Source organism: Stigmatopora argus, chromosome 5 (genome assembly GCF_051989625.1).
Source record: "Stigmatopora argus isolate UIUO_Sarg chromosome 5, RoL_Sarg_1.0, whole genome shotgun sequence".
Lineage (NCBI taxonomy): Eukaryota > Metazoa > Chordata > Actinopteri > Syngnathiformes > Syngnathidae > Stigmatopora > Stigmatopora argus.
The window spans coordinates 14,083,275-14,095,753 of NC_135391.1; the positions used below are offsets into that span (position 1 = coordinate 14,083,275).

Genomic DNA, 12,479 nt, shown 5'->3' on the forward strand with positions numbered 1-12,479 from the left:
TTGGCCTTTTCCAGAAACTTGATGCGCTATAAAAAGACACGCTCAGGCGAGGTCGGCTATTGCGTGCATTCGTTCTCGGGTCTCGAACGGTGATGCGTCAGTACCTCCACCAGAGCCGGAATTTGACTTTTTAGGGCTACTTTTTGTTTATTTTTTAAATCGGTTATGGCCGAGGGAGACTTTTACACAGTGGGCGGGCGTCCGAGGTTTCCCCGCGACCCGTTCGGAGAGTCAATGGCGTCTCGCTTCCTGGGGGAAGATGACTTCGGGATGCCGCCATTCCCGGATGACCTTTCGGCCGACTGGCCCGGCTGGGCGCGCCCTGGTCGGATCGGCGCCCGCCTGAGCTCGGCTACACCCTTCGGCAGCGGTTTGCGGACGGCGTTCCCCGAACGGCGGCGGAGGCTCTCGCCCCCCTTCGCCTCCGGGCGCTTCAGCGAGGCCTCGCCGAGGAGCTCGCCCACCGGCGGGTGTGCGGGTGAGCCGTGGAAAGTGTGCGTTAACGTGCACAGTTTCAAGGCGGACGAACTGAACATCAAAACTAGGGAGGGATTCGTTGAAGTGTCAGGTGAGACCATAGCATTTTTCTTCAAGTGAACTGTATATTTAGGAAATCCCCAATTGAAATGGTATAATGCTTGTAACATTTGGTGTAGATTGTCCAAGCCTTTTGAATGTAAAAATGAGTTTTACACCTTTAACTAGAACAGCTAAACTAAAAAGATTACACTTGTTTTTTTTGCATTATGTTGTTCCAAATTTCCCAGTTTTTATTTATTTATGTATTTTACAACAAAAACACCAACCAATGTTCAATTTTTATTTTTATTTTTTATTAAATTATTACATTAAGTTTTTTTTCCTGTAGGGATGCAAAACCTGTTTTCCCCTGAAAAGGTTAAAGGTTCCAAAAATGTTCTTATTTTTAGTCAATTAAATCTACTTCATAGCTACCTGAGGCTCGAAGAAATTTGTATTTTTGTTTATATTCAATGTCATTTAATTATTTAACAGTTTTTAATTACATTTTCATTTATTTATAGGCACAAAATTATTACAAACACAATTATGATGAAGAATTAGAAGGAATATAAAACTACTAATATTTAAATATTTTTTCACTTGCTCTATAAAGGCTTAAAGATCTTAAGTTGAAAAAATATATTTTTTTTTTTGTTTTATTACCAAAAAGACCACTGTGCCTGAAACGGTCAGTTGGATGTTTATTTATTGTATGACTAAATTTTAATAAAAATGTCTTTCAACTATAATTTATCAGGCACCCTTGCATAAAATCTGTCATTTGTCGCCAGCTGGTGGACTTCAGGGTTCCCTATGTCCGCAACTCGGACACCTGTCGTACATTCCTAGAGCGTTGCTGTTGTTCCCCCCAGAGGCGGGACGGATTTAGCATCTCGCTGTCGTCAAAGTGTCGAACGGAATGTTCTCGAAGTTCTGCGCTGTCGCTGTCACGCTCGACGTGTTCGGTCCTTACAAATATGAAAATGCGTAAAGTTTGGGTTTGAAAGGACGAGTAAATTCTAGAGACTCAGTTTTATTTAAATCCCCTTACATAAGTATATCTGGTATGTCAGCTGGATCATTAAGTCAGAGGTTGTCACTGGAGACCCGACCTCATTCTAAAAGTGTGGCACAAGCATGCTTAGAGGCCCAGCATGATGACACCAAGCAGGAAAGGGAAGCTCAAATTTTAGCAGCATTAGTCATACACCTTTCATCAACGTTGATTCGACGTTATATTTTAATTAAGGTTTAGGAATTAAGGGGGGAAAATCACACCCAAAGCTTGAGAGACCATACTCAAAAAGACACTGGAAGTCAGCCATGTTGGTCTGAATGGCCATATTATCTTAGAGCTTGTGGGCTTGTGTGGGTTTCCTCCGGGTACTCCGGTTTCCTCCCACATTCCAAAAACATGGATGGTCGGTTTAGACCAAGGGTGTCAGACTCAGGTTGGTTCGCGGGCCGCTTTAATGTCAACTTGATTTCACGTGGGCTGGACCATTTTAGATATAATATTTAGATTTATTTTTTTATAAATGGATTAAAAGAACTGAATTAAAGGCCTTGAATATTCAGTTTTTTATAGATCTAAAACAATGTTTATTTTAGCTTTTTTATATATTTTTAGATTTTACAAAATGATTTTTGAACTAAAAACACAGAAAAAATGGATTAAAAAATTACAATTATTAATTTAAAAGGGGGAAAATCAGGAAATTTAATATACATCTATACTCTTCATTTTAATTTGATCCTAAAACAGAAAGTCGGCACTCATTATTTACTTTCTCGGGCCACACAAAATGATGCGGTGGGCCAGAATTGGCCACCGGGCCGCCACTTTGACACATGTAGTTTAGACACTCCAAATTGTCCCTAGGAATGAGTGTTAGTGTGAATGGTTTTCTGTTTGCTTGTGCCAATGGCTGGCCACCAATTCAGGGTGTCCCTTGCTTGTTCCCCATAGTTGGCTCCAGCACCTCTTGCGACACTTGTGCGGAAAATGAATGAACAAATTTGAGAAGCATGGTGGTCGCAGACACAAAAAAGTCAATGTGCATCCTTGAAAAAGTCAATGTGCATGCTTGAAAATTGTAAGTCTGCCAATTTTCTTCAAAGTGACCATCTTTGTTCAATAGTATCATGTGGAATTGTCTATCACTGTTCACCCCCAGAAATCAGATTCACTTGGCCGCATCCAATTTGGTTACCATGTGTGAATAGAAAGAAAAAGACACACCAAGTCTGCTATTTGTATTTGAGGCAAGCAGCCATTTTAGACCCCGCAAAGTCTGATCTTGACCAAATTTCTTGCATGCACTCATGTGCTGAATCTTCCAGAACATGTTACATAGCACGTTTGGAATGTGTGCTCTCTCCCACCTTCGTGATTTAACTCACAAATCAGCTAACTTGTTGAATTGGTAGTAAGACGAGTGTTCTCCTGAGCTTTTTTTTTTATTTTACGTGCGACCTGCACTCAAAGAAGGCGGCGGGGTCGAGGAAGGCCACTTCGCTAGCGGCAAGGCTGACATTTAGCAGCTGCTCTCATGCAGGGGAGATATGAAAGGAGGAGTAAAAGAAAAAAAGGACCTGAAGTGTTTTTGCGTTCGCCGTGTGCTGACCTATCTTTTTTCCCCGCAGGAAAACACGAAGAGAAGCAGGAGGAAGGAGGAATTGTCACAAAGAATTTCACCAAAAAGATCCAGTGAGTCATTTTACAACTACTGTGCATGTAGGGGATGTGAGACCACTAACGGTTGTTGAAACCAATGCAAGATGGTGTCAAAAAAAATGAGGTCATTGATGAAACGGCACCCTCATCCAAAAATAACACATTGAAATGTTCAACACAAAAAAATACAATGTGAGAGAGGTACTGTGTTGGCTTTCCCTATCAAGAAAAATAAATATAAAAGAGTGGTTATTTTTCTTTTCCTTCATATTTAATACGTGCATAGAAATATTGAAAAAAAAACCATAAAGGCCATAAAGGAAGGACAAACATAAAAATAACGTTTATCTCACAGTATAGCAATAGTACAACAATTATCAATACACGTTCACAAAAACGTTCTATTATATTCTCCCATACAACTAATAAACAGAAAGACAATCTCTTTGTGAATTGAACTGAGTTTATCCCTAGTAGTATTCTTTTTTATTTCATTCCTTTTTTTGAACCGCTTTATCCCCACGAAGGTCGCGGGGGGGGGGGGGGGGGGGGGGTGCTGGAGCCTATCCCAGCTGACATCGGGCACGAGGCGGGGGACACCCTGAATTGGTGGCCAGCCAATCACACAAGCACAATGAGACATACAACCATTCACACTCGTACTCATCCCGAGGGGAAATTTAGAGTGTCCAATCAGCCTACCATGCATGTCTTTGGAATGTGGGAGGAAACCGGAGTACCCGGAGGAAACCCACGCAAACTGAGTTATCTTTTTTTTTCCATTCCAGGTCATTTCAGTATCGGTGTTTTGGGGGCATTTTCAGGTCACTCTATATTGGCACATCTCTCAAAGATATGAGATTCATGATTTATTTAACTGAACAAGGTATATGTTTTTAATGATCCTAATAGTGGATATTGTGTTAAAAAATAAAACTCTCGTCACACTGACGGCAAGCGTCAGGCAGGCTGGGTGGCCATTTTTTTTCTCTAATGAGGATCATTCCGTGTCTGGGGTGATGTTTACATTGACTTGCTGGAGGGATGCGTCTGCCCGACGGCCTTATTTGGCAAAGGCTTTGCACGCCTCCTTGCCTTTAGCTTCACCGTGAGCTTGTAAAACATTCAATCCATTTTGGGAGGAGAAGCAAGAGTACCTGAGGGAAACTCACACAATCACAGTGGACCACATTTTTTTTTCTCCTTCACGTGTCATAAGCACTCAGAAGACCTTTTCTCAAGATGTGACTTTGTGCAACCTGAAAATCCTGTTTCAAACATCATTTTATGTATTTTATCTTTCGTTTTGACCATCCACCTGAACAAGGGACTAAAGATGGAAATTGCCTTTGGCTATAATTTTACATATTTGCATGTATATGTTCATTTATATGTGTTGTCCCTTTATTAAATAAATCAAATTTCATCTTGGAAAAACAGATCTGAATAAAATTATAAGTTTGTAGGAGATGCAGGGTTCTAAGATAAATATTTAAGAATAAAACAGTAAATTTTAAGGGAACAAAATTTTCAAAGTTATAAGATTAAGACACTATTTTACAAGATTAATTCATTAAAAAAATCAAGATTAGTCATCACTCATTCACCATCCACACCACGCTTCTTTGCAAGGGTTGTGGGAGCCTATCCCAGTTGACAACACCCTAGATTGGTCGCCAGTCAGCCATAGGGCACACAGAGAGACAGGCAACCATTCGCTTTCACAATCACACCGCCACTGGGCAGAAATCTAACCCACGCTTGGTGGCACCGAAGCCACTCAAGTGAACCACTACACCATCAGAAGGCATGGGTAAAATTAATCAATTGATAATTAACTCTCCTGAATTCATATTTTTTCAAGCTACTCATGAATTTTTTTTCCTGACCTTTGCAAAAAGCCGCATTCTCATGAATATGTGGTAGACTGGTTAAAATTTGAATATTTAATGTTCACATTTTAGCTCTTTACTCTGATTGGCCGGCCTGTTGGTGAGTGGATGTGTCCTAAAAGTGTTTATAGTAAGACATCACGTAATTTCTTTTAATGAATTAACTCTATTTCTACATTAAAACATCAATTTAGGGGAAAAAAACTGTTGTGTTTAGGCTTGTATTTCAGGTTCCATGCTAAGCTAAGATGTGCTTGTGTTTAGGATCCCGACGGACGTGGACCCTCTGACGGTGTTCGCCTCGCTGTCGCCCGAAGGCGTGCTCATCATCGAGGCTCGCCAGACACCGCCTTATTACCTCTTCAGCGAAGATGCGCCACCGCCGCCACCTGAGGAGGACGCAGACTCCGGCCCGAGGCTCCAGGAGGCGCCGGTGCACTAAGCAAATGCACCCCACTTCTCTCCGTTACCTCCATTTCAGCCCATCTTAGAAAATGTCACGTTGAGTGTATGATGAAAAATGCAGGAGGTCATGATACCATGACATTGCTCACTATTGTGGAGCTCCATGACACCACGAGGCCAATTAAGTCGCTTAATATGCCGCAATACAGCGCCACTCACTCATCTATTGTGTTCAATGTCAGCACAAGAACCAGAGTGATGGATTGAGTAATTGATGTGAAAAAAATTCTTTCTTTATTCTTTTTGCTTCAATATTATTGAACAAAACAAAAATGTTACACGTGCCTTCTTTTTGGAATTTGCTCTTTTGTAAATAGTATGTGGTTTCTTTTAAAAGTGCGCTTTGCATCTGTTTTTCTATTTGAAGTTTGATGTTCCCGATGCAATGAAATGTCAAATTTGCGTCTCCAGCTGTCATCTCATTCATTTTCTGAAACGCTTATCCTCGCAAGGGTCAAGAGTAGAGTTTCTTTTTCTTTATTTTAACCTTCACAGCTCACGTGTTTACCTCACTGACTATCATTGACAGCATTAGAAGCTCAATCCATTTTGTCAAAATAGATTGGAGGTCACGCTGAAAAACGAGCATTCACAGCCAGTGTTCCCTGTTTGAATGAATTTGACATCTATAGACACAAAAGGCAAGCAGACACAGTTGAAATAATAATGACAAAGACAAAAGATAAACCAGAATGATGGCAAAACATGACATAGCTAATGACATAATCAAAATCTAAACTAAATCTAAGACAAACAAAACAATTGAAACATTTTTTTCATAATAAAATAGACAAATGGATCAAAGAAATGAAATAATGGATTCATTCATTTCTCTTCCACTTATTCTCACAAAGGTAATTAAGAAAAGCATCAGATTAATTGCAAATAAAATCTAGTTTTAAAAAAATGTTTTGGAAGTGTTAGATTCAATAATTTGGAAGACTGGAAGAGAGTAAATTTGACAAAACATGAGCCTAATAAATTTTAACAGGTTATCAAATTCAAGCCAAATAACTCCAAATTTAAAACAATAATTTACAGTAATGGTAATTGAGCTGATATTCCTAAAACCTCTTTAATACAAATGTGCTTTTAAAGAACAAATATATCAAATTGAATTATAATGTAGTTTAAAAAAATTGGTTAAATGAAGTGAAATTTGCTTCTTTAAAAAAATAGTACTAATTTCAATGAAATTACAATAAAACTTTCATCAACTTTATGAAAATGTTGAATAAAATAAAAATTACACCTATCTCCATATAGCCAATTGTTAACGTTGTTTACTACTTGAAAATTATACAAATGCAAAACATTTAATTATAATGCATAACAAATATGGTGTGCCCAACTTTAATCAATCGTGGGTGGCCGCACATTCCAGATGTATTCTATGTGTTCCACGTTGGACGAAACATATTCCCAATTTGGAACCATATTGTTACTGTGGCCTCTTATCTGTCGTCGCCATGACGACAGCGAGCACCCACAGCTCTGTTGACTGTCTTTGCTGTCTCCTCAAAGATAAACAAGGCAATATGATCCTCTAGCAGCGTCATCTTAACAGCACATTCGCTCTTCACATGCCCCCTGTGGAGCGCTGGAGCGCCGAAAGCTTGCATTGCTACACAACGTGGCTTTGTGCACGTATGCGTCCCACCCCCCATCCATCCCTCAAAACAATGTCCCACTTCGACACCACCAAGGAGATATTTGCGGTAAATTAACTCATCCATCAACACAAGACCTGCCAGGCAGAATCCGAGTCTTCCCACCTCCTGCCAAAAACTGATGATTCATTCAAACTACCCTCAAAAAAGGGTTTCTTTCATTATTAGCAAACTAGATTCAGATTAGAATTCCAAATTGGATCAAGATCTTGATGGTAAATTCCCACTTTCAGGACAATTTGACACTAGTATCTCTTCATTTACCAACAGATGCAGCACCAGCTTAAGTATCTTCAGTATGAGGTTTAGGCAAGGTCACCAGAGTGGGGAATGAAACCCACAGCCTCTGGGTCAGGGCAGACAACAAACCGACCACTGAGCCCTGATGCCCCCTACGAGCCAAATTTGAACAAATAAACAACCATACACCAATTGAACAATAATATCTTTGCATATTGATTGAAATTCAAGTGAATAATTTCAGGTTTAATAAAGGACCAAATTGAATGCAAATCTCTTATACACGTTTTCCACTTACGATTGAAACAGTAGCAGCATGGTGTAAAAGTGTTATTGATTCCTAAACGTTCACAAACAAGTTGAGTGTGCAGCAGTTTTTGACAAGAACGACACATGCCCGTGCATGTTTTCACATGGGGCACCGTTCCCCTCCTCTCATGCCCTCCTCTCGACTGGCGACCAGTCAAGTGTTTACGGGAGATTCGTTTTCTTGCCATCTTGTTCAGGAAGCATTCTTTGCGTGACTCGATCGATGTTGCGGCGTTACAGAAGAGTTCACCGTAGTATTGGGGTCAAAAAGTGTGTTAGATTTGGATTTGGATGACTGCAGGGTTTTGCAGAGCTTATTGCACATGGAGCAATTGTGAAATAATATTTTAAAAAATACAATCATGATAAATCATTTAAAAAATACAATCCTGATAAATCATTAAAAAAATACAATCCTGATAAATCATTTTTAAAAATACAATCATGATAAATCATTTAAAAAAATACAATCATGATAAATCATTTAAAAAAATACAATTATGATAAATCATTTAAAAAAATACAATCATTATAAATCATTAAAAAAATACAATCATGATAAATCATTTTAAAAAACAATCAAGATAAATCATTAAAAAAATACAATCATGATAAATAATTTAAAAATCTATGTAATAATAATAATAACTGCTAATATTAAAGGCGGCCCGGCGACCTAGTGGATAGCGCGTCAGCCTCACAGTTCTGGGATCGATGTTTTGATCCCAGGTCGGTCCTCACTGTGTGGAGGTTGCCTGGTCTCCCAGGCTTGCGTGGGTTTTCTCTGGGTGCTATGGACTCCTCCCACATTCCAAAAACATACACGTAGGCTGGTTGAAGACTCTAAATACCCCATAGGTATGAGTGTGAGCATATATGTTTGTCCATCTCTTTGTGCCCTGCGATTGGCTGGCTGGTTGGTGTCACCTGCCTGGTGCCCTAAGTGAGCCTGGATAGACTCCAGCACCCCCCACGACCCTTGTGAGGATAAACGGTACAGAGAAAGAATTAATGAATGTTAACTTTATCGTTTTTTAATGACAATAAATAGTGACCAAGTGTTAAAGTTCTTAAGTTTAAATCTTTGAATATTTGTCCAATGTAGAACCAGCCCTGAAAGGGTTAACGGAGTAAAACTTGAAATGATGTAGTTTGTGCATCAGAAGATTTGGAATAATGTGTATCTTGTAGAATATAGCTTGAAAGTAAATGGTTTCTGAAAGATGCTATTAAATTGAGGTGGGAATGATCTCTGAAGGATGAAGTTTGTGTCAAAGACTCACAATGATAGTTTGCAGCAGACTGGAACTGGAAAGGATGTGGTTGCTTGTTGAAAAGCTGTCTTAGTGAGTGTGTATCTTGGAGACAACACACATCTGCCACAAAATAAATGGTGGCCTTTGCCCGGGTGCATGGTTTGTGTGTGTGTGTGTGTGTGGGTGTGTGGGGATGACTGTGTTTCTCCTTGAGGGCAGTGAAGGCTCCACTTGCAAGATGCAAACATTTCTTCCAAGCACATACGTGTGCATACGTGCGTTTTGATTATTCATTCAGGGGATGAGTTGCCATTTCACGTTCATTTTTGCAAGGTCACCTACAGTAAATGATGTGTACGACCTATATGGCAAACCTGGAGAAAACCCACGCAAGCCCGGGCAAAATATGCAAACTCCACAGAGATGGCCGGAACCAAACAGGGATTGAACCTTCAATCTCATAACTATGAGGCAGCTGTGCAAACCACACGGTCACCATGCCATGTATGACATATTTTATTGAAAAATTTAGCTTTGGACAGCTTATCTCATTGGACAAATTCTTATTGAGGGAAATTGTGATTACCAGGGAAATTGAAATAACTTGAAATGGGGTTGTAGTTTTTGAGGACTAGGACTAAAGATGGTGTCGATTCCAGTGGAATTGAATGTTGTTGAAGGGGAACTTGAAATAAGGTAGCTTGTAGCGCACGCCAATGCGATAATGACTCTCGAAAACAACACACTCAAGGTGTGGCTGGCGAGACGCCCCACAGGCACCATTGGATCTGACAATGTGACCTTTTTTTTTAAACTTGGTTATTGCAGTCGCTGCACATTCCATTTTGATGTGACGTGAACGGGAAAGTAATTACGCGTGCTAAATGGGAAAAACAAGCCAGTTATGTTGGAGGAAAGGTTACAGTTCCAAGTGAAAATGCCTTAATGAAGCCATTCATCACATTTGTCACCTCCTCCTTTACTTCGTTATCAGCTCATGTGCGCTTGTTGCATGAGTTTAGATAAATGCATGATTATGATGTATAGAATATTTCATTGTTAATTTTCCATTGGTGGATGAATGAAAAATATCAAGCCATCAATCTCCTCAATTGTGCACTTTCACAGTTGCCGGAATGATTTGATTTGATTTGTAGCGGGATGACATTTGGAAGTATGTTGTATGTAGTCAAGTTAAACTTGTTTGTATTAGAATGGAAGGCAGGAATTAAAAATCTGTGGTTAATTATGGAAGGATGCCTAGTATGATGTTGTTTGCAATAGACTTCAATTTGTTATAGCGTAATAGTAATTTATCTGTAGAGCACATGTGTCAAAGTGGCGGCCCGGGGGCCAAATCTGGCCCGCCGCATCATTTTGTGTGGCCCGGGAAAGTAAATCATGAGTGCTGACTTTCTGTTTTAGAATCAAATTAACATGAAAAGTATAGATGTATATTACATTTCCCGATTTTTCCCCTTTTAAATCAATAATTGTAATATTTTTAATCAATTTTTTCGATGTTTTTAGTTTAAAAATCATTTTGTAAAATCTAAAAATATATGTTAAAAAAGCTAAAATAAACATTGTATTAGATCTATAAAAAACGGAATATTCAGGGCTTTTAATCCAGTTCTTTTAATCCATTTATAATATTTAAAAATCTAAATATTATATCTAAAATGGTCCGGCTCACGTGAAATCAAGTTGACGTTAAAGCGGCCCGCGAACCAACCTGAGTCTGACACCCATGCTGTAGAGCAGGGGTCGGGAACCTTTTTGAAAGAGAGAGCCATAAACAATTCATATTTTCAAATATTATTCCTTGAGAGCCATAATCACAATTTAAAAGTCAAAACACATGAAAATGTGCATTTTTTGTCATTTTACAACTTTTAAAGTACAAAAAGTCTCTTAATTATTTTGATAACATTGTTAAGCAGTTGCTAATCAATGAATGTCAATAAGTTCAATGAGAGAATGAATGCAGAAGACTAATGAAAAAAAAAATCAATGCCACAGTGCCAACGTGACGTTCCTATTGGTGCGTTCAAGACTCTTTTCTCTCACCACCGGTTTCCATATTTTAGCTCAGAGCCATATGCACCCATCAAAAGAGCCACATGTGGCTCCCGAGCCATAGGTTCCCTACCCCTGCTGTAGAGGGTGGGGGTTATCTCAAAATAATGTTGATCAGAGCAGTTAAACTTGAAATTGTGTCATTAGGGGCTTTAAGTGGGGTGGAATGTGTGTGTTTTGAGATGCTTGAGGAATGGATGTGGCAGTAAGAAGCGTTGAGGTGTGAAAGAAAGCACGACATGAGGTGACAGATGATATTTCTCAACTGCAGGTGACGCTCCAACCAAGTGAGGTGGACACCTTTGTGTGCTAGTGCGTGTGCTTGTGTGTGTTTTTGTGTGCTAGTGCCTAGAGAACAGAGCATTTATGCCATATATCTCATTTAATAATAAATGAAATTTTACTCTTCATATCTAGCTTTTGAATTAATATTTCAAGTAAGTAAAGTCTTTACAAAATCATCTCACCGAATGATGTTGAACTGGAAAGACGAAGGACGGTTGTGCTTTTGGATATGATTGATTTATTTTGGAAATATCTCAAATGGAAAAAAAGACAAATAAAACAAACCAAAAAGCAAATTAAAAATCAGACAAGAGAAATGAGACTCCATGGATAACAACTATACTCAAGACAAATATTTCGATTGATGTTATGAAATCAGCTGTTGAAGGTGAATCATACAGATGTGTAGTAATTTTATTATACAAATGGAGCATGTCTGATAACGGGAAAAACAAAAACAGCACGAGCCGAGTTGGCAAGAAAACCACCAAGGAGGACAACATAGGCCTGAAAAGGTAAAAGGTAAGGAATCTTCAAAAACAATTTGGACAAAAAGTACAGAATGATCACAATATGAAATACAGCCATGAAATGGCAGGTGAACTCGAAAAGGTATGATGCACACATCGGTGAGCAATGATTAAGATCAACAGCAACTTGACTGTGACAGGAGTCCTTAAATACTAATTCAGCTAACTGAAATCCTGTAAAAAAAGAAAAAAAACTGAGAGCAAGACACAGACACGACAAATAATAACACAATTTACTCAAGGAGTAGAAGCGCGGGCATCTGTTTGTGTTTGTTAGCGTTTTAAGAATAGCGCGTGTACCAGATTTTTCATGTAGCAATGGGATGGATGAAAATCGATTTACTGTCAAATCTGGTTAAGATTGTGTTGGATGTGGAAAGACAGTAAGATCGAGAGTGAAACTTGAAATGAATGGTGTTATATATATGATTAGTAGTTATGGCTCACAGCAGGTATCAAATTCTGGAAGAACATAGAAGTTGATGTGTCTTGGAGAAGTTGAAATTGGAAGTTGGGGGCAAAGAAAAGACCAATCGGAAGTCATTATATTTGGA

At 39.0% G+C, this 12,479-nt stretch overlaps 1 protein-coding gene across 1 annotated transcript; it reads left to right on the forward strand.

Annotated features, from left to right (window-relative positions):
• The first annotated feature begins 41 nt into the window (after positions 1-41).
• hspb8 (heat shock protein b8) lies at positions 42-5,966 on the forward strand. Its single transcript, XM_077600979.1, has 3 exons — positions 42-568; positions 3,169-3,232; positions 5,356-5,966. Exons 1-3 carry the CDS (start codon positions 166-168, stop codon positions 5,531-5,533), a joined length of 645 nt encoding a protein of 214 aa, XP_077457105.1. The 5' UTR covers positions 42-165; the 3' UTR covers positions 5,534-5,966.
• Positions 5,967-12,479: the final 6,513 nt, after the last annotated feature.